The 24581-nt window shown below is 33.0% G+C and overlaps 1 protein-coding gene across 1 annotated transcript in view; it reads right to left on the bottom strand.

The window, feature by feature from the left end:
- Spec2 (CDC42 small effector protein Spec2) overlaps positions 1–24343 on the bottom strand; it is a 46256-nt gene extending 21913 nt beyond the window's left edge. The window contains exons 1-2 of the mRNA XM_068763547.1: positions 24164–24343; positions 2264–2653 (exon numbers count right to left, since the gene is read on the bottom strand). Coding sequence (XP_068619648.1) covers positions 2264–2405 — 142 coding nt within the window. The 5' untranslated portion in view covers positions 2406–2653; positions 24164–24343. The remainder of the gene's footprint in view (positions 1–2263; positions 2654–24163) is intronic.
- Between the last annotated feature and the right edge of the window lie 238 nt (positions 24344–24581).

The raw sequence follows: 24581 nt of genomic DNA, 5'->3' as shown, positions 1-24581 counted from the left end.
GAACCGATGAGTTAGGATCACGGAATTTCGCTGGATGGGTGTAGCTTAGTCATCGTGGCGATCTTTGGAGAAGGCCTATGCCATGCAGTGATGCGTCTATCGGTTAAAAAAAAGAAGATAAAACATGAAGTCTGACGGGTTAGCGTATTATTCCCTGTAAGTTTTTCTTAAAAAATATATGGCACAAATCTCAGCGCCTTTTATAACCACCGAGTCATAAAGTTAGTCTACATTAAGTCCACACCGATGAGCATGTCAGGCGTTTTTAAAATAATACTTATGAAAACTATTAATGATGTTTTATACTGATCAATAACTCATAGTTTCAGATCTTCGTAAATGTGGTTGAGAATTAATTAATAAATCTGAGTCTGCCTAGCACATTGCTACAAAGTAGTACTGTGAAAGCATCGATATGGTTGTTTTTTAATGCGCCGCAGTTAATGTTATTACTGGGCTGTGAGGTATACTTTATGATTTCTCAACTTGATGAGACACAAATGTGCTGGCGCTCAGGACTTTGTGACAAATATACATACATATGTTTGTTGCCCTGATAGACTTCAATCTCTCAAATTAGTTAAAAAAATGAATATGTAGATGTCATTCAACGACGTTATTCATTTAATGATTTAATGATATTGCTTAAAAAATTAAGTTGTCTTTTTCTTAACAATAACGTTACATTTTCACTGTAATGCTTCAATTGTACATAATAACATATTACTAGTTTTCATTAACGCCTTTTTTCTACTATTTTCAATCACCCTGTATATCATTATAAGCCACCCCAGCGTATACGCGGTTAACTTTATAGATATCGCAGAAGCCATTTCGCAGGTGTCTGTCCGTAGTTCTTTATGGGATTCTATTGCAACGTGAAAGCGATGTTACGTGATCACGTTAGATAACGCTTTGTTGGAATTTCGACTAAACCAGCACTAGGCCTAGTAACCACATTGAATACGCAGTGGACATTACCTTAATTTTTCATTGTTGAGGCGGTACATTCAATACTAATTTTATAGTTGCAAAATAAGGTAATCCTTACGAAAATCAATTAAAATTTGCGTATTAAAACATGCAAATTTTAATTGATTATGAATATTTATATCAATTTATAGATAGAATATAGGTCAGATATAACTTTACAAGATGTCAATATTTAAATAATTACTCAAGATGCCGTCTCTATACGTAGTTTATATTGAATTTTTATATTTAATTTCATATCAACGAGAACCATAGACGCCACCGATACCGCTGTACCGTTACTTAAAGCTACTTAAGTGCGGCAAGGTGTTGGCCGGAAAAAAGCATAAGCGCTTCGCTGCAAGCGTTGACGGCGGACCGATAGAATGAAGCCGCTGATAATCCTCCGTCTCGCTGCAAGCACAGCAAAGGTTGTACAGCAGTTTCGGTAGCCATTTAGGGTAACAAAAGAATAAGTGATTGAGTTTGATCTGTTATAATGTCGTATAAAAAAATTGCAAGAAAAAATATTAAAAAATTATACACAGATATTGAAATGAGGTAGAGTTGTAAATCTAAAATATCATCCGATAAAGTGAAGGTATTTAAATTATGTATTAAGCCACTACGTAGCCCAGCGGATTAGCAAGCAGAAGAGGGAGTAGGTTGGCCACATAGCGCACAGAACACATGACCGCAGGGCCTTAAGATTGTAGAGTGACCATGGATCGGTAAGCTCAGCGCAGGACCTAAAACCACGATGTTGACCTTGTAAAAATCGTCGGAAAAACACTGAAATGAAATCAATGGGGTCTATATCCAGCAGTAGACTTCCTAAGACTGAAACGAAGAGAAACTTTTACTTAGTTACATAAAAATAACATGTAAAAACGTATTAATCCAAGATCATTCTATATGGAAGCGTTGCTGCAGTTTTTTCCGCTATTTCTTCTCCCTCGGCTAACGCAGTGGTTTAATTATTAGCCGGACAATAGCAACCGACCAAATCGAGGATCAGCCTTTCAGGTACCTTCGAGTCGGAAAGATAAACGAGTATTATCTACGAGTAATAGCTAAAGCCTTGACCCTTGGTCATTCCAGGAAGAGATAACATAAGTGGCCAAAGAGCTTTGCGGTCTACCTATTCGTTGAAATAAAGGTATGTAGCGACTCGAGTCGAGCTCCCCAGTGAGCCGTCGAGCTCTCTACACTCTGTCCTATCGAATTTCCGAAACCTGCAAATGCCACTTGAGCAGTAGAGTAAGTCGATCAAAAAAAATTAAACACGTACCTATGTGTCCCGTGTGTTGGAAGTTAGTAGGTGCGCTGATCATGGATCTGTCAATTCTCCGCCGCGTACGTTGCGCTTGCGCCGCGGGCTGGTAACAGCACGCAAACCACTGCAGCCACATCTCACTGCCTGTCGTCGCCATTTCCTTAAAAAGTTCACTACACTGCCCTAACTCACAAGATGGCCGCCACGCAAAAAGGCGCGCTGTCAAATTCTCTTAACCGCGTACGAATACTCTCACCAGATCGTGCTCAATTTTACACTCGTATTGTAATCACACTTCACGATATATTACTCCTTTATCAACACTATCTTCTTAAATGACGTCGCTGGCTGTCGATGTTCTGTTGAGTACTGATAAACCTGATGGCATGCCTCTCCAGATAAACACTGCAACAAGAGAAAAAATAAAGTCAATTCCTAAAATCGAATGTTATTTGGTAAACGAACAACTGAACATTAAGATAAGAAGCTATGAGAACAATTAGATAATAAGATCGAATTCTCTGCATATATAACATTAAGTTAAAGACTGGTGATAACCAACGAAAAGTCATTGGAAATAAACAAACATACAAATGTACTAATTAATAATTACTAAGCGAACAAATGACAATACACGTTTATCGAACTACTTAATTACTTCGAAACATATTAATATTTATAAAACTAAAACAAACTCAAGTGATAGAGACCAGAAACAATCAACTAATGTGCAGACGTTTGATAAGAAAAAATTTGTGTCGATCTTGATTTATGACCTTATTTATATATCTATGACTAAGGTTTTCTTTCTTTAGTTCTATTTAATAATTTTTACCAATATAAGGCTGGTGTCGTGTATGCTGAGAATATCATGAATAGCTCACCGCACAAACTGTTAGAACTAAAAATAGACAGCACTCAACGTCTGTCTGTCTTCAACTAGCTTTGAACGTATACTGCGATATTATAGTCACATTGCATGTAAGGATAACAATAGCTTGGAACGTCAAATAGTGTCTCGAAAAAGTTGAAGGAAAGAAACCGAGAGGCTGGGCTGGAGTCACAAATGCTTGTCTGATTAGATCACAGGAGCTAAAGGTGCAATCAATGGATACGGTTAGTTGGTAGATTCAGAAGGACCCACGATCCTCTACAATGACAGAAAGGCCAGAGAGAGATAGGATATAATTTTACGTACAAAATAGTGGAACTAAATAATATTGAATCTATAACTCATAAATACTATAAGAAAGGCGAAAGTAATATAAAAGGTAAGCCTCTTACTTTATTCACAAGTTGCACGTTTTCACAAGCACTAATGCAATTATAAATGGTGCTTTGAATAGTTTGATGATGAAAGTAACTACAGGAAAGCTGCATTTCTAACATATAAAAATAGATATATTTTTTACACTCACGTATTCCGTAAATGACAACGAGCGTACACTTTTATGCTTTGTTACAAAATATGGCTCGCATTACGCGCGTACATGAAAAGTTATGATTTAAAACTTTTAAACCTGGTACGTACTTCTATTTCACACGCCTATCAAATTTAATACCTTTTTGAAAAAAATTATAACTACAGTTGAATTTTATTTTCTTTTTTTGTCATGACAGTTTTCTGTATGGATATAAGTTTTGACTTATGGCTAACTAACTCTGTCTCTCTTTAGCATGTTCCAAATCACTCAACGGGTCACAGAGAAGGCTATGCTCGAGATTTATATATTTAGATCGTTTCAAAAATGACGAGATCCATACATGGCCGACTAAGTAAGAGTAAGTAACACAGCCCAGCGCAATGGCCAATTGAAGTCGCAATGGGCAGACGACATAGCGCGCAGAATAGATGACTGCTGAGACCTTAAGGTTCTGGAGTTGAGATCACGTTGGCTAGTGCAGCGTTGGACATCCGCTCATAAGGTGAGCAGACGATCTTGTTAAGATCATCAAGAGACGTTAGTTGCAGGCTGCCTTCAATAGATGACCAGCAGTGTGCACGTTTAATGTCTGAATTGAAGATTATGAACTTTGGGCGACATATTTTAAAACTTTTCTTAATCAGAAACAAATCAATTCTTATGTTGTGGCATCAGATAACAGGAATTAAATTAAATATTCCCAGCGTTATCTATGCCAAACCTCGTACCTGTATAAGATTTAGGTTAAACAAGAAAAATATTCTGGTAAAGAAACAAAAAATAAGGTGCGATATGATGGTAAAGGTAACACCTGATAAAAGACAAATAAACACACGATTATCTTTGTTAAATAGCTCAACTTTTAAATTCATAAAAAGTTGAATAAGTTAAATAGTGATTCTGAGATATTTGTTTGTGTAACAGAGATGATAAGGTATTAAAAAATAAAGATGATTTCTAATAGAATTCTCTATGTTAACGGTTATTACTTCCAGGCGATTCAAGAAAAAAATATATCTTATATACCTGATATACAAGAGATCTGACTTCAGCAATTCGTTCAGAAAACTCCTATTGCTAGATTCTAAAAAAAAAATGATGTTAGTGTGCTAATGGTTACTTCATTGTAAATTACTACATAGAAGATAGCACACCTTGGGAATTATGTGTTCGCCTGCAGACTATTTCAGCGTTAGTCAAATATGTAATTTAATATTTAAAAAAAAAATTGTGTCGCGGAGTTTCTATCGCCTGTTTTTCTCAGGTCTAAAGCATTTATTATTCGAACACATGTTCATCATCTTGAAGTCGATACGAGATGTAATCCATGCAATGTTGAATTCTTAAATTTGAATATGGAATCAGCAATTTTAAATAGAGAATTGAGAGCTATAAAAACAATTTGTGTTATGTAGATCAAATAGTGTCACCAATAAACGAGGAAACGAAAACGGAAGTATGATACGAAGATATGCAAGTTAATCACCTAGTCTTAAACTACAAATCTCACAAAAGAGAAATAGAAAATCAAATCAATTATTGCACAAAACAATGACCAAACATAAAAACTATTTTCATGAAAACCACGGTTCAAAGAGTTAAGCTAATAACATAACTCTTAACACAAGCTTCGTGGAATTTAATAAACGAAATGATGTCACCAAACAATTCGCAGTGTGAGCAATGCATCATAAATGCTAATTACAGTCGCATGTTTGATGTGACAATAACAATGACGGCTTAATGACAAGAAAAACTACTGTCGTACCAAATACTACAATAGTAGTTTAAGCCTTATATAAACAATTACATGAAATGCAACTGTTACTAATTTATATATTTTATTTGTTATACAAGGTGTCATTCTTTACTTGATGGAGTTGTTATGTGTGTGTGGCAAGACTGGTCATCGTGGCGATCTTTGGAGGAGACTTATGCTTTGCAGTGGGCATCTATTTGAAAAGGAGAAGATGTGACAAACAGGTTTCCAGGGGGTAAGCGGCAGCGTCCTCTGCGTACAAAAAACCACACAAGGATCGTCAACCCGCCTAACAAGCGTAGCGATTTAATATATCTTCCCATAGATATCTTCAAGAGAGACCTACGCCTGGTGTCTATTGGCTGGAATCTACATTTACCTTAGAGGCATATTAATACCATTTTCACAAATTATCTTTATATTTTTAATTAAAAATAAAAAAAGCTTTTGCTACAATGGCATCGTTAAATATTTACGTAAAAAACAAGTTTTTCCAATGTGTAAGTAAAGTCAAAGCGACACACATAATAAATACATTTTATTATAAGTATTAAAAAACTTAAACATATTTTTTTACAAATAGCTAGTCTTTCTCTTAATATAACAATATTGTGCAATAAGAAACAAAGTACTATTTGAGTCCACAATTTGTTATTAAAAATAATTTATATACTTCCGAATATCTCTGATAATGAAATAAATATTATCATTATCGTCTTTGTATTATTTTCGTGTGTAACTAAATATGACAATAAACCGAGTGTAGAATTGTTGACGTTTTTTATTTTCTAATGTAGCTGCTATTCATGCTATAAATAGCACGCAAGCGTTAAATTTAGCAAGACGCGTAGGTATATCAACTCTTGGGATGGGGAGTTCTCTAGAAACCTGTTAATATATTTGAACGCTATAATTATAACGGGTTTTATTGATATGGTATCATTATTTTATATCAATTATAATTGTTATTCAAAGATGAGCACACTGCAATACTTGATTTAATTTTTATTAATTAATATATCGTCTTTTTAACAACCGCAGTTTAGTGTGACCGTATGGTTTCTTTTGTACGGCCCGGTTTGTGGAGCTCCAGTATCCCTTATCCTATTCTATATCAGGAACTTTTACTTTAAAAATATTTTTTTAGAAATTTGTTTTATTAGAATCTCTTATTCATCACAATTTCTTCTAAACTCTTTTCTCTCATCCTTGACATTATCCTATCATTCTCACGGCTTGCACTTATATAACATTTATACATCGCTTCCCATCCTTCGTCACATTTGTGGTGTTTTCATATATTACATTTTTAAAATTTTATTTCTATATTTCATTTATTATTGTCTTCCATTATTTAATACATTAATAAATATTTTTTATAATTCACAATTAAAAGTAATCGTACGTTAGCGATTGTGAGTGCTTTCACAATAAATTATTGAATAAAAAAGCTAGTATAAAGGATTATTCAAGTGATATCACATCTTGGAAATGAATTGCTTAAGTTGAAAGATGACCTTAAATAGAAGTTCAACTTAATTCGGGATTCTATCAAATTAGGCTTATTCATTTTTTTTCATTCTCAGGACATAAACAAGAGATAACCATAAACGATTCAAAGTAAATGTGCGCACAAAGTTAAACTTCATAATATAAATTAATTACCACGTTTATTATGATTATATTTATTGTGGATCTTCCACACAAATTAAATATAAAATTTCTATAATCTCTATCTCTTGTGACAACACGAACCGCTTCCAATATTTCACCTGAATTTTCTTTAACAAATTTTAAAACTGCAATCGTATCAATTTACTAGAAATACATGATTAAATAGAGAGACCATTGATAAAATCGAAACAAAGTCTAACGTGACAACCAAGTGAATTTTTTTTTATCATAGGTCAAATTATTTACACAAACAATACAACACGACATCGCAATATATACGATGAATCATTAAGTCGATCGATTTCCACAAATAATTGTCACTCATTCTATTTTTTGTCAATTTAAAACAAAGTGTGTCATTATTAAATTATAAATTAAATCAAATATAAATCAAGAGACGTCGGACAGTCAGGAATATTCATGTCCCGTACTTTAAAAGCCACGGTCAATATCACGTTAGTGATAATTAAGCTGCACTCCACTGAATTTAAGTGCCATAAAGATAAGGGCAACCATTAAACGCTTATCGGTCAGTAGTTTGAGGACTGGGATTTACGTCATCTAACCAGAGCAGTGAAAGTTTACCACGGATCATCAACTACCGATGAACACTAACTTAACAAGGAAATTTAAACTTTACTGGCAAGCTAATAAACATGTTTTTCATTAATGTGCGTTTGATGGTACGGAAATCGAAAGTGATACTGCTACAGATGACAGCTGAATATAAAACAGTTAGGACGACAAAGACAAGGAACTTTTGAAAACAGGCTTCGTGCCTGTAGTTAGTCTGCAGTTAAGTTAAGCACATGAAAGTATTCTGTAAAAGTAAAGGCAGCGAATGTATACGTATTTGTTACATTTAATAACGTAAATCAAATATATTATTTACATTTTTATAATGAATAAGAAATTTATAATAATAAAAAAGGAATTGATCAATCTTTATTGATTGGATTCACCCCTTTCTAACTTGTACACCTGTATCAGATCACCCAGAAATATGTTTTTTTTTTCTTGGAAAGCTACAGATTAATAATTTATGGCAGTACAGAGATTGCAGGAACAGATAGTAAACAATAATTGATAACTTTAGAATGTACTTTTATGGAGATATATCTGTTTTATATTCTTTTAGAAAAGTGATTACTTGGAGTTTTCTTATGCCCGTTTATTGAATAGAATTAAATACTATAAACCTTAATTATCACACCAGTGTGCAGTATAACGAGAATCAACATAAACCAGAGTTGTTTAAGAATTTCCAGAGCTCGCTAAATATTTGCTCAGTGCCCTAACGTAAACGGAATCGGGGTGAAGCACCTGCTCGTCCATCTCTAAGTGTTCGGAACATTTCGAGAAACATCGGCGTGCGTCGGCGCTCCCCAGTAATGGGGTTCTGGGGTTACTTTTGGCATGGGAAAAGTTACACTGTTATAATAGAGAAATGCTTTGTAGTGCGATTTTTTGCCATTTATATACTGTAATGTAGGGTGTATTATTACTTTAATAGTTGGTTTCAATTCGGAACGTAGCCGCGTATGTATGCAACCAGGAGAATTGAGCATATACATATAGGTTTATGTTATGGGTATAAAAGCTTTAAAGTGGTGAATGTAAGGCACATTTGTCAGCTCTTACGCCTATTTACAATCGCCTGTATAAATTGATTATTGATGCCAATAATTTCTCGCACTACAAAGTCAGTATTGACTGATAGTAGGGAATAATTAATTTAAATGTGTAGTAATACGAATTTTAAAAACGCTTTTTTTATTACAATAATAATTACAATACATATTTTTACCATAAATTAATTGAAAGCAAATGAGATATATTTTTCCCTTTAAAGCCTTTGCCTATAACTAAAAGCAAAAAAAGAAAAACTACATGCCATTCGTTTCAAGTAAATTTCAATTAAAATTATTTGCTGAACACCTATTGAAGCCGATTATTTTTGGTATCGTCAATGATTAACAGAATATATTAAAGGTATACAAAGTAGCATATTGACATAATCATGTGTGTATAAAGGAGACATTGATATCTAGTTATAAAGACAGCAAATTAGTTGCTAAAAGTTAATGCATAGACTAAATAAAAAAATGACTTGCATTTCTTGGACATTAATTTGCTCGGTGTAAACTTTATTATGGATTTTAACATCCGATGTCCTATCCGAGAATAAGAAAAATAATTTTATGGACAACGGATGAGGCTTTAGTTAATTCTAACTTGGAAAAGTAAAGTTCTACTTTGACTCACAAATAGAGTCCCAAAATCGATTTTCCGAGAATCGAACAGAATATATTTAGGAACATTTAAGTTATTGTACAATTGAATAGTTTTTTTAATAAAATAAAGTTATATATATCTTGAAATTTAACTATCTCATAAATAAAGTAAATAAGTTTTTAATTTTTTTATTTAGGCTTTGTGTGAGAAAAGTAGATTTAAAACTACACCGATCAATTTTTATTCTTACAAAATCGATATTTTAACAATTATGTATCGACGGGCGTAAAATGTGGACGCTTTATCGATATACGTGTACCGAAGCATGTTCGGTGACCCTGACGACGAGACGGGAAACGAGCGAGCGAGTTGATACCATCTCCATGACGTCGAGCGCTTGACAACGACGCACGATGTTTTTACATTTACCTTTTATGCAAATATAACTACACTTAGTTGAACATTTAAACGAAGAATTATTAACAACGAAGGATCACAAGATCACATTATTGAAACTGGAATTTGTCACGGATATTTACTTACACGTCAGCTTTACTCACAAAAGAATAAAAAAGACATTAAATCCTTTATACTTTTATTAAGTTTGTGTTTAAAAATATGATACTGACGCATCTTTTTAACCCTTAATAGCCTAGAGTTTCAATTTTAATACCAATCTTTTAAACCGCATGTTTTCATTATATTAGTTTTTTTTATAGGTTGGCTGTACGAATTTTACTGTCGTATAATGTTATTTCCAACGAAATTAAACGAAATCTATTTTTCCCTTCATCTAGACCCTCAAGCAAACACAGTAATATTAAAAAAAAATCACTTTCGTAAATCAGGCTATTAAGGATTAAGTACAGTTGCATGTATTGGATGAATCCGCTCTCCTATAACTAATGCATTTATTTTGATTCTATATTAAAAATAAATGTCTGTACAAAGAAATTGACTTTTATGTATTTTAACTTTTCAATATTTTGCATTTATGGCATTATTATTACGACCAGTGCACGTATGTATTTATGTTTTGGTGTCGAGTTTCTAATTATAATCGTAGCAAATTTATAGTAAAGTATTTTCTAAATTTATAATAACATTTAATAAATTATTGCTTCGTTCTAGTCGGCCGCAATTATTCTTAATTAGTCTGATTCTATAATAATATCAAGTACATTGTGTTAATCTATAATGGACAATACTCCATGACCAATGTTATCAGTTAACTGTATTTTATAGTATATAAGTAACTGTTGATAAAGTTTCTGTATAAAGATTTAAAATATAATTAGTCAAAAATAAAATAAAAGAAATAAGTTTGATTGAATAAGGCGCTTTGAAAATGGACTATAAGTAGGTTAATGTGTCTTCAAGTTGATTACACTCTCGTACAATGCGCACAGTCGTATAATTTTGTGACAGGAAATCGCTACGTGAAACCCTTATTTGGATGATCCAGTTGTGGCCGACGCGTGGCCATGTTTGTCAGTTTATATCGACAAGCGGAGATGTATTGCTATCAAGCAAAAGTGACTAGATAATCTAACAAGTAATGCCTATGACGCCATGCGTGCACGATTCGTGTAACAAACGAGCAGAAAGCGTGAATATATTTTAATATGATGAAATAATATAGTTAATATCAACCTTTCTCTAGACGTTGATGCTGAAATAAAGTCATATTTGAGGAAAAAGTATAAATGTACAAAACATGTAACAATACGAAACGAATAAATTCCAGTAAGCTTTAATTAATTTGCAAGTGTTTAGTGCAGGGTCTCCTCACATATTTTGTAATAATAATTTAAAAATTATTTACTCATAAATTTATATTATTGAGGGTGGACGAACATTTAGCTATCAACAAGACTTACAGATGTAAGTCTTGTTGATAGCTAAATAATATCGCATCGACGCCGACAAGACCGGATCTCAAGATTTTGTTTCGATGTTAGTAGAGTATCGGTAAATCTGACATCAGTCTCTTTTAAAAAGCTATTTTTTCAATATATAAAAGTATAGTAAGTAACACATATGTTTGGTTATGAATCTTAATTTAATACTATTTATTGTATATCTATTAGAAAAAAAAACAGATTTATAATAATAAAAAAAAATGTAATGGGTGGTCTTATCGTTCAAGACAGCTTCTTACACACAATCATAGTATAGAAATAGAAAAAACAAAAACACACATTTATATATACATTAGATAAATTCGCAATTCGATAGTTCAGAAAATCCTTAACCATTGTTTTTTTTTAAATTGGCAGCAATTTTGAATGTCTTCCATTTTACCGGCAAAAATAACATATTCATGAAAGATTAATGTTTCGAGATAATAAAAGACGAGGGCGTCACGGACGTTGATCAGGTAGCCACTCATTACAGAAAATAAATTCAATTAAAGGCGCTCGGCAATAATTATCTTCGTCATTTAATTAAATCTATTGTAGAAAACCCTCGACATTTAGATACCGTAGTCTAAATATGGATAATGGAATCAATGCTTTGCGTTTCTCTTTTTAAGGACAACAAGATGTTTATTCTATTATAATTTGTACGAATTTTTCAAGGTAATTAGAAATAGGCATTAACAGTAACAACATAACAACACACTTATCTCTAATCACCTGTATGAAGTGGTCACTCTGAAATAAGTAACATTGATTTATTTTTCGACAAGTCTATGATTTCTTGCAGTACACAATCTGCAGAAACAGATAATAAACAATAATTATTTTAATATCTTACTATACGAATTTTAACTGACTACAATGGTAAAACGTTATTAATTATTTCCCAAACCATTAATTTTTAGAGAGGGTTTACTTATGTACCATTAAAGGAAAACTATTTTTATTTTTGTTGATTTACATCTATAACCAATAACTCTAAAGATCTACCTCTTTTGTAGTCACATATTAGTTACCGCTTCAAATGAGCAGGATGGCCGCCAACATGAGTCATCACACGGACATGCAAGAGGACCGTCAGCAAGAAGAAACCCAAGAAAATAGATAATTTCAACACGAAAAGCCACATAAGTAGCACAAAACGACTGCAACAACTACAGAAAGAGGACTGCTCCCCCCAACAACACCCGGAGGGATGAAGAAACAGTATACCCGAGCAACATAGATGCGTCACAAAACATCTAATGGTGCATAAGAACGGGCTGAATTAAAAGGAGGAGAAATTAAGATCTTAGTGTACATGACGAAACTGTAACAGACCTACTAGACCAGTGACTCCTAAAGTGGTCTATATCGACCCCTAGGGGTCTATGACAACCTGCAAGGTGTCTACGTCAGCGAAAAAATTGGGGGTCCATGAAATGAAAACGGGGGTCCACGATAGTGGATCTCAACACATACACTCATAGTACCTATTTACTTACATCATACTATCTTATTATATTGAAACATTTACATTATTGATTGATTCCCAATATTGATAATTTATTATTAAAGCTGCAGGTTCATCCTTCCCACTAAAAATATTGACTTATTGCTTATGTTATTTTATTTATAGTTTATTTTGTTTATTTAATGTTACGTAAATTTTACATAACACATACAAAATTTTATTTTGAGTAGTTTAAATTTAAATTCAATTAATAAATGTATAAATTAACATGTGATTTTACTTTAAGTTTTTAACACTAAACTTCACTACAGTTAGAAATTTACAGGAAATCAACATCAGGTAAGTAGGGGGTCTACCCAACACGGAAAAACATGGCAAGGGGTCTACGACACAAAAAACTTTGGGGAAATCTGCACTAGACTAACAATGTCGATATCGAACAAAAACTAGAGGAAACATGTCAGTTTTAATTAAGGCAATTAATCAAAAATTAGTTCATAGCATTTTTAAATTATAACAGAGACTCACCTTAATTTTTTTGCACGAATTTAATTTCGGTTTCATTCGACACATGTAGATTTGACGTCGCACACGTGTCCATTTTTTTTGTGATAGAAATTAAAATTATACATTGATAATAAATAGAATAAGTCGTGAAGGTGTTAAATAAAATATTAAAACCAAAATAATCACTAATTTACATTTTCAAATTTGAAACGAAAGGATATAACGATTTACATTCAAATGACGACGGTTCATTCAAAATTGCTAATTTATGTTGATAACACTTGACTCATGACTTACTCAATTTATGACTGAACAGGAAGTTGTTTGGTTTTTTTTTACATTTATATCTAACGCAGTATACAGAATAGAATTTTAAATGACTTACCAACTAGAAATTGCTTAGAAAACTTCTCAGTTTTTTATAATAATCACAATGACAAACTGTTAAATTTAGCAATTTTTTTATAAACAGTATGCATCATATTGTAAGATAAAAAAATTTTTATAGCTTTATTTATATTTAAAGTATGATAGACTATATTTTTCAAAAATTAACGAACATTGTTACCTGCCTTGAATGACGTCCCAAGAAGGGCACTCGATTGTTTCCCAAACGAGTGCCCTTCTAGTCATTACATAAAGCGTTAACTTTAGTGGAAAGAGCTTGGCGGTCTCACAATCCTTTGAAATATAACTAACTAACGTAGCCCGTATCGGCGCTGCCGAAGGACCTTGATGAGTGTAGGTTTCTACTCAATGCTATATCAAATCCAGTAAACTGCATAACAAAGCGCAAACTACAAAAAGCAAAGACAAGAAAAGATCGTTTATAATTCTTTTTTTAAAAACCACTATTCCGTTTTAGCCAATCAGCTATTTCTTGTCTGCCGCCTTCATAATGTCATCCCTCCATCGCTTTTGTGTTCGTCTCCGTAAGCTTTTCAATTTATTAATATTTATTAAGAACCTAATATCACAAACACGCTAATATTAAAAAGAATCATTAAATAATAATTTCAATACACATGCATGGTAACCGGATACCGGTTGTAAATAAACTGTTAGCAAGAGATCCGTCAAACTTTGTGTCCGGTGTTCGAGGAAGTGGAAAGCAATCCTAGAAATACTCATAAAAGTTATACAAGTAAAGACGCCGGCGTCAAACACCTGTCAAACCGGAGTCACTAGCTTTAAAGTCTACATGTATGTAGGGTAATGTTATATATAATACAATTCGGTTACAATTGATTAATTTCTTATTTCCTTCGAGAGCTAATAGAACCACTATCTCATTTGGTGTTTTTAATTGAGCTATAAATTTACTGTGATTGTAATTTTCTAAAAATCAATTTCGGTTTTGAATAAAGAGAAAACTGAAATAATTTATTTTTGTTAGACTAAGAATTCGTGTATCAATGGAATGCAGGGTCCGATAATTAGATTATTGTAAACGAATAACTGGCAACGAAATTATCTATATGTAACAAATATGCTACGACTTAGAAGTCTATTCCAGGTATTGGTATACAGTATTGTATATCAGAATTGTTATGTATTAATGTAGACCAGTGGTAGCCAACCTGCCGCTTTTTGAAGGAATGTTAGTGGCTCTCGTTAAATGTGCCAGAAGTCTCTTTTCCTTTATGAGTTATTATATTTTAAATTACTGACACCAAAAAACTATTTACCAAATTTTAAAGAAATATCATAATACTACTTAACGAGTTCAATTTTCAATACATATGTTTTTAACATGTTTCCAAAAAATATAATTTCGGTAAATTTTTTAATACATTTTTGGATACCTTAAAAATGCGTTTTTAATTGCGACTTGCGAAAATTTTTAAATTTTGGTAAATGAGGACTTACAATGAGTTTCGCCTCCCTGGTCAGATATATAATGTTTTATGTAAAATATACACTTTACATAAAATATTTTTAAAATATATTTGTTATCATATCGTCGGTTTCCTAACGACATATTTCGATAGGTTCAAGTTCGACACTTGTTATAGACCCCTGGTTCTCTTTCTCACCACCAATTTGAAGATTTAGCTGCTTCTAGATCTCCATAAGATACATTTCTACCATATTCTCATAATGAAACAAAAGTTATAAGTAGATCTGATCATACAAATTTGCATTACAGCTGACTTCCAACGACGATTCAATAATTTTAGAAAAAATGAGCTAGAATTGATTACAAAATTTTGCACATATTGCAGAATTGTCAAAAAAGTTAAGTTTGCTAATGAAAAAGCGTTTTTAATTAGCAATTTTAATTTTCAAATTTAATACACTATCATCCTCTAAAGAGACCCAAAAACAATACGTGTGGGCAGCGTTGCGACAAGTGGCCACTATCAAATTACATTCCGTTTCAGTCGTCTAGACACGTCGAATCATGCTCCGTGCAACAACGGGCAGCTTGAGTCAGTACAGTCAACGTAAACATGAGATAGCGCACACACCGCAAACACTTTGTGGCTTGTCCGTGTGCAACGATAAACAATTTGATTGTTTCGAACCTTTGTCCCTGGCAAGGACTTTCGAAATTGTCTATAACGTTGGAAGAAATTAAATAAATTGAAATGGTTTTTGATTTACATTAACGATTGATTCTATTGCGATATTTTAAGATAAATGCTCCAAAAATTCTTTTGTATAAAAATAAACGAGAAAATGTCGTCTAAAATATTATCGATATATTTGAAATCTTCCAGAAATTTTAAGTAGAGTACAACTATTATATATTTTGTTATTTTTATGGCAATTTTTCATAATTTTTTCAACGTGGTCTGTGTTGTTTGTAACGACAATAACAATAGATATACATACATATTATAAAACTTCAACTTAATTCTTATCTTACATTCTATACGCGAACACGAACACAATAGCGCGATGACGTCACGAACAGAAGGGCAATGGGTTAGGGGATTATGGGGGAATTAATTGATTCGTGCGTCGGTTCTAGTTACAGCACAATTACTTTGACCGTCCCCAACTAGTGTACGAGGCGGGGTTTTAATTACTTTGCCAATGTCGCCATCAGCAAGGATTAGTGTTGTTATCACTTTATGTAAATTAGTTGTTAAATTAAGAAGAGGAATAGGGTAACAAAGTCCGGTCGATTTTAAAGATTGGTTAAAATATCTATTTAAAATACAAACGTTTGTATAGCTGTTAATACGAATTAATACTATCTTTATAGATATCACTATATTATTATAAGTCATTCTTTACATTAGTAACGACTAAGTTCATTTTCGTGATGTAAATTAATCAATTTATGATTGAATTTTAACTAAAGAATCATTCTTTAGATCATGGATGCACAGATGGCCCCTAGTCTTAATAAGTCTGTGCAACCATGCTTTAGATTATACGTTGGATGTTTAGCAAAAAGAAACATTTACGGTGGCCACTTGTGAACGTCAAGAGGAGAATGCCAGAAGAGCATAATTTGGAAGAAACTGGAATCGTATTTAGCTCGCCTATAATAGCATCTTTCAATTTTATAGCTATGAGGGTTTCTATCGCGTCTTGATCTGTGAGGAGTCCATACCAAACTTAGACCTGTGTTTTTTGGACACTAAAAATATCCTTAATGTATATATAGCTTTATTATCAATATAAAAATCCTTCACAAAACAATAGGTTTTCTTTAACAAAAACTTCTTAAATTTATTACAAGAAAATTCCGATACGTTAAAGTTAGGAAAGTGATACCTGAGCATCAACGAGGATTATCAATTTGATTAAAACTGTGAGTTACGCCAATAGCACGTTATTTACGATTAATCATTACAACTACTGAGTTGTACTGAGCCAGTTAACCGCGTTGAGGTTTGACAGTTCAATTGACTAACAACACGATGGAGCGTGACTCGGGAAATTGGTCAGTAACGTGACTCGTGGAGCCATTTTGTGTAACCTAGGTAATGCAAATGCAACGGATTCTAAGTATTAACTAATATCAAAAGTAAAATTAAGTAGAATCCAAAAACGGGCCTGTACGGTGCCGTCGAAGCAATACGTTGCACGTAATGGACCGGTTGGCTTTATTCTAATCGGACAGATTGTGGAGGACCCAAACACTAGCTCTGCTTATTTTTCCAATCTGCGACAAATGTTCTTTGATGGTTGACCAAGGTTAGTTAAGGCTGATGGAGGGTTCCTCAATTATTTGACATCGATTTACTTCCACTTGGGCCCATAGCACGTCGTTTTGTAATGTTGTTTGTCTTGCTGATCTATGGGCGTCCGAGAGACTAAAATTGTCTGATCTGAATTTAGACAACCATCTTTGTAATTTTCGAACGTAAAATGCGCTTGGATAAACATTGCAAATGTTTTTAGTCGCAGCAATTGCGGTATTACCCTTGCGAAATTCAAAAAGCATACAATGCCGGATATGCTCTTCTGGAATTTGATGGCCATTTCACCCCAAATTGCAAAAAACTCTAACACTTAATTAATCAACAAATATGGTACGATAACCTCCAAATCTCTTTGACAAGTCTTCCAAATACGTAATGAGCTACCAAATGTCAGTTAAATATCGACATGACACGACACCAATAATATTTCAGTTGTCTGTTCATCAATGGATAAAAGTTCATTTCTTAAAACATTAAGGATGTTAAATATTTCTGGTTAATTAATTCTTATAGTACATTCACAGTAAAAAAAATTAAAAATGAATATATAGTATCTTGACGCTTACTTTTTCTCTGTTGATATTCGTGCTGTTAGCCAGAAGGATTTTACAGCTTCATCGGAGCTGAGTTCACGGAGCGGAAGAGTCCGTGAACTTAAATCTTGACGCTTCTATATTCGTAATTTAAATCACGATGAAAATTACTTGGATGGGTCTTGGTTGATTGTTACCGTTAACTTTGTAACGCTTCTAAGGTGAGAGAACCTGATCTACGAGAGATGGTTCATGCTCCCTAAGCAGTAAGAAACCAAGTCCAGGGTGTCTTGGTGAATGGTTAGTACCACACAAATTTTTGAAACCGCTTTTATCAGAATCCAATCCACAAATATAATTCAAAGTTAGCTATATAAAACAGTTGTATAGGTAGGATTAATGTGTTTACTTTTAAATATATAGTAAAATACTGAGAAAATAATCGTTAGTTTCAAAAAAGTTTGTACAAATAAAAATTGCGAAGGATTTTATATTTTAAAATCTGTGGTATAATCATGGCAATATTAACAAGTGACTAACTGGGAATCAATGAAATCAGAAATAAACAAGTTAGTTTTTTTATATCACATATTAGGTCCACGCCACCGTCACGACAACAAATGCAATCGGGCATAGATTTCGTCGCTTCCTTATTAACTCCTTGTTACGAAACGTGACCTGTACGACATTGTTATTACTTCCTATTTTATTAAAGGTTTTGCGAATCTTAAAATATAATGTGTGCACATGCGTATTATTTAATTAATTACTTTTTCTGATACATAATTAGCAGAGATTGGTAGGTATTCGGAAAAAGAAATTATTGGAGACGACTGCAGGGAATGTCTTGACTGCGCATAAGATGTAGTTTGCCGTCCTACTCGCACAAAGAGATAGACTTTTTTATTAATTCTAATTTGTATCACTAGGGTGTTTTGTTAACAATATTTTTTTTCACGTTTACTGAGCGCAGACAGTTGGGTGAGGGATTGTCACTATTTGTAACGGACCTTTCTTCTTCCAGCTGCGAGTCACGCCAGCGTTTTATTATTATTTTCAATTTTTCTTATAGGTAAATACAGGTAAAATTTATACATACAAACAAAATAACTTAGAGATTTAACTCTATTATACATTAATAGGTGCCTTATTTTATTTGAAGACACCCACAAACAAACAAATAGTCAGATCTTACTCGCAAATTTGTTTCCCGGGATTTTAGATACAAAAGTGCTGTTAAAAATTATCTAATAATTTAATTTTTCGTCGAATCATCAATTAAGGCCCATGGGATACCTAGTGCCACCATAACGGGTCAATTCGCTGGGTTAAGCCAGTTACTTTTGTCGGTCAACATATCTCCTGATTGCATCTCATAAAGAAATCTCGAGCATAGCTCTCCCCATGGCTCATGGGCGACTATGACCTTGTCAGGGAGGCACAAAGTCAGAGACGACGTTTCTATGCCGTAAGTCATTACTGGTAACAGATTAAGTAAACAGCTATATAAAACACATTACGACAACAGTTTCGTAAACAAAACACGCACACAAAAACCGACAACTCATCGTGTGTCGGACGCTAAAGAATTCCTTTATCTCATCAGTGGCTCACGCAATAAGAGACATCAACATCCGGAACAGTTAAGTAATATACAAGATAATATTTTTAAGATAATGAGCGATCGTGTTTAATTTGCTACCTTTCTTCGGTTTGACATGTTCGAACACCTAATGGGGTATTGTAAAGAAAACCTTACAGTTATAACATAACATGTACACGCATTGGCAACTAAGACCATAATTAACTAACTATATGAAGTTAAAAAAGAAATCAACCAACGTCTGAAATGCTGTTTTCTCGACCGCGGATATATATTATTTCATTAAGTTTGAGGTGGCAGGTTGAAGCTGCTTAGCCTAAACTTCTTTGCAATAACTTAATCTTGAGGTCGACTCGAGAGTTTTGGCGCGTGTCGTTACATATCTGTACTGATTGGCAAGCTGCCAAGCTCTTAGGTAGGCTTTAACGCAAGTTTGATGGTGAACCTCTTTGAAATAACCTCTGGAATAAGCACTTTAAATTTGTTGAGAATTGCGATTGTGGTCACTGAGGGTTATTGAATCTCGGATTAATTAATTGCTATGGTGCTACCTAAACCGCAGTATCACGCCTTGCAAAAGTAAAGGCAAAGCGAAGGGCATTGGAAAAAGGCCGCCGTCATGAGCGTTGACAGCGGTTAGCGTGGCCGAAACTCTCCCGTTTCGCCGCTCGCATACCTTAGGCGCGGTACAGCGGTTTTCGTAACACTATAGTACTCTTTATCTTAGTCTCTTTGGCCTCTGAATAGTGAAATCAATAGAGACCAATATTCGCGTTGTCTTAAGGCCAATAAGTGCTCACTTCGATGTCCGACACTCTTTTCATTGGGATAAGATATCACTTTTGGAGGTTGCATTGTGTACCTATGGCCTTGTTAGTGACGATGAAGGAATATCATAATGAAAACCGTCTTATACTTCTGACGTAACCAGTGCTTATTCGTTCAAGACTGAGTAAACGAAGATTTATCCCCCACGTCAAACTAAACATGTGATAATGATGAAAAGATCTGTGAAACCAAGTAACACTCAATCATGAGTCAGTTTTGATAGAAGTGATAAGCCAACATCAAACATATCATCATTATTTCAGCTGAAAGAAGCCAACTACAAGGCATAGATGTAACCCAAAGAACGCTAGAATGACCAGTTTTGCACTGCCCGCATCCAACGAATTCCCGCCACCTTGACATCCCTTAAAACAGAAAACCGCAGAGCCTTTTTTGGTAGCAATATAACATCGTAATATTGCGAGTAATATCAGTAATGTGTAAATTCTCCCAATAATAAAAGAAATAACTTCAAAGCTTCGATTTTAATACGGACATTACTAATTATTGCATTAGTTATGCGATTGTAGTTATGTTTTTGCTACAAATAAATTACTTGGACACGAGATATTACTTACTGGTCCCATAATTAACATAGCTACGGTGCCTTCAAACTCAAAAAAAAGACTAAGATTAACAAGTTATACGCTCTGTGAAAAATTGAGTATTTCCATACTAACCATGCTTATTGGCGAGACATCTCTCACTCACCATTTAAGGCCTGGGTGATACCCAGTATAGATATTACATAGCAGTTATCAAACAAAACGCACAAAGGAGCGAGTCGCGTGGCCTTGTAGTCCGATGATGACGTGTTTTTGATTTTAGTATTTTTTTTTTGTTTCATTTAAATTTGTAAAGTCTCAATTGATAAAAATGACTGATTTTTAAGCTTAGACCGAATGGAAGTAGTGCGTTAGGATACGCGATGAGTCGTAAAGCATACAGCGTGTTAAAAAATAAAGTAATATAATAATTCCGCTATGACAGTTATTCTCGAAAGACGGCTAGACAAACGACAACCTTGCCATACTAAGGACACATTCTACACGCACCGCAACAATACACAGCTGCGTCCTGGATTCAATAAATACCTTCTCTAGGTAAAAGTCGACCTCTAAACTGCAGACGGTGGCCCAATTTTGACGTAACAGCAAATTTTATGTAATCCGGTTTCGATGTTTCATTGTTGCACAATTGTGAAACGAATCGTAGATCGATGGCATTAGCTACAGATTATTTCATTGAAAAATTTAAAAAAAATATTCAACTTCAAAAATAGTTGTTTTATATACTAATTAGTACTAAACATCAAATTTTAAGTTTATCTGTAACTAACGTTTTTATATACAGGATGATTGGCTGCAGGTGTAAAAGCATCTATTTCCAGTCACCTGTATAAAATGATTACTCTGCAACATGTTTTACATTAATTTATTTTTTCAATTACAATACGTCATACCATTACCTTGTGGCATTAGTCTTCAGCAACAGATAGTAAACAATAATTGATTTTTATATACTATCATTAAGTAATTTATTATTTGTGAAACCATAGACATATGGATTGTGAGTAACGTACCAGATATTAACAGCAAACGAGTTATACATTTACCCTTTTCAGGCTTTAATCAATTCGTATAAACTTTGTTGCAAAATTAAATTCGTTACTGTTTGAAATAAAGAAATTTTATCAGCACAAACGTATGCATTGCACTTTTATGGGACTTATGCAACTTTAACGAAAAGTAATCATGTCCGCGTCAGCAGTATTCTATAAAATATCGTAACGCAACGTTTCCTTTGTGGCGGTGCGTGAGTCACGTCTTTGAAATAGCAAACGGACAAGTCGGGCGACGAACTTGCACGAAAAAAAAAGACCCGTAAAAACACGAGCGCATCACAACGGATATATCATGCTAGGGGATTTTAAATACGTCTAATAAAGTACATTACTATGAGATGTGCCATTTGAACTCTTACATTTATGACATAGTTATTTATGTAGACAAATGTATAAATTTCATCATTCTATTCATCAGAATTATAAAATAATGTATGTAACTTAGTTAACCTTAAATTTAGTTAATCAAAGTTATATTATTTTAAACAATTGTGAAATTTACATTTATATATGAATAAATGTGTTGTATTTTCTTTTCCTATGTTTCCACAAACTTTTTTTTAAATTATTTAACTAAAATAAATAAACGTAACAAATTCATAAAAGGTGCAAAAGGGGTGAATTCGTTTGGAAACAAAAATGCATTTAAAGAATAGCAATTTAATCATGATTTTTAAATACCATTTAAGTTGTTGAAAGTCTAAAGGAAATTTTTTTAACAGCCATAAAGATATTAATGAACATTATAAAGGATAAATTTACTCTAATATTCTTCTTCGCATAAGTATTAATATTAATAGGTATTATGTAAAATAAATTGGCATATACATATAAGTATTTGTAAACAAATTAATAATAACGTCAATGGTTCAGATATCACCTTCCCAACACTACTAAACGCTGTTCTAAGGCGCCGTTACTTTCCAATGTAATAGAATTTTATGATAGCTATGTTACGCTTACATCCGTTTTATTGAAAATTAAAGTTGTCCGCTATGCATGACTTATAAATTAGAAGGCAATAGAGATCAACATCCTCTATACCGTTTAGTTTAACATCTAGTTGCGATTTTTAGGAATATTGTCACGGAAGTTTTTTTTGTTTTCAAAGAACTAAAAATTGAATTTCATTAATTAAACTTTAAATTTTTATTATAATAACACAGTCAATAGGTATTTTTGTCTTGAGACAGGGTGGATTTTTTAAAAAAAATAAACAAATGTGTGGTGTGCAAATTTATTGTTATTGCACTAAACATTCAACTTTGTACTGATAACTATTAAGTTGAAAATCAAGAACGTTATAAACACAAAGATATCTAGTAACAAAACTATAAGAGACATATTATATTAAGAAGGCGAATTAAGAACCTACGAAGAAAGTAGTGTTAATGGAATTATTATGTTCTAATATTGAATGTCACAGCAATTGCAAATATTTCAAATGTAACGTGGCACACCTTTACAATTTTTGTGTGTTTACAACAAAATGAAAATAACAGCTATTTGTACAATTTTTGATAATACTTTATAACATAAATGTTTTCATTTATGATGTGACATTGTGATTATGCTTAAATTAATATAAGCCATGTAAACGACACAAGAAAAATGACTTTGATTACGTATGTAGTAGTATTCATTTTTGTTGGTTATAATTAACTGTTATTAATTAGTTATATCAATGTTTTAAATGTGCACCGGTTGGAAAATATTTATATTACAGCATACTAGATTTTCCTGTTTATTTGAAATGTATTATGTTCCACACGAAGATATAGTGATTCAACATGTATAGGTTAACTAATAAATATTTATAGTGAAGTTGAAATGCAATCGGCTAAGATAACCTGTATCTTTATTTCAAATGTACCGTCATTTATTTCCTTATTCGAGAAAAAATTGCAAATATATTCAAACAACTATTTGGCCCACTTAGCTATTGCATATTTATTGTTAGATTAACTAATCTAGCATACGAGAAGGTAATGAATTAAATTCATATAGTAGTCAAACGAGTTCATAAAATGCGAATAACGGAATTGCGGACGAACGCTTTCTCATTCCCATAATACTTGCACTAATTAATGAAACTTTTTCAATAAATAATTGCATACGATATACAATAATGGCTTAAGTTTCTTTCGTCAAATTAGGATATTAAAAGCAGGAAAAAAATGCTTTACTCACGTTTTAATAAACGATATCCCCAGTCAAATAATAATGAATGTCCACAAACTAGAAATTATAAAACGCATAAGTTAACACAGATATTTCTTGCGTTACACCGTGGTCTGATTAATAAGTGTTTTAACTATTAATAGTCCATTACTTTATGATAACAGTTGAGTTAAAAACACGCGCTCTCACCACGCGGTTCTGTGAGTAACTGATGACGCGAGGCATGGTTACTGCGGTGCGCCGGTCGTGGGACAACTATAATAACATAAGGTCTTATGGTGTATAATAATGTTAAGCTAAAAAAATCATTAAAATTAAGACATTAACGTTAACATTTATTTACTGCATATTGCATTTACGTTGAGAAATTTGCGCTGATCATACACATTGTGTATGCCACGGTCGTTTACACACATTTCTTCCAACT

This window comes from Battus philenor, unplaced genomic scaffold (genome assembly GCF_028537555.1).
Source record: "Battus philenor isolate CCGP_79_NKW_IND1 unplaced genomic scaffold, ilBatPhil1.0.hap1 SCAF_18, whole genome shotgun sequence".
NCBI classification, from domain to species: Eukaryota; Metazoa; Arthropoda; class Insecta; order Lepidoptera; family Papilionidae; genus Battus; species Battus philenor.
The sequence above is the reverse complement of the archived record's forward strand: the minus strand, read 5'-3'. Positions and strand labels throughout refer to the sequence as shown.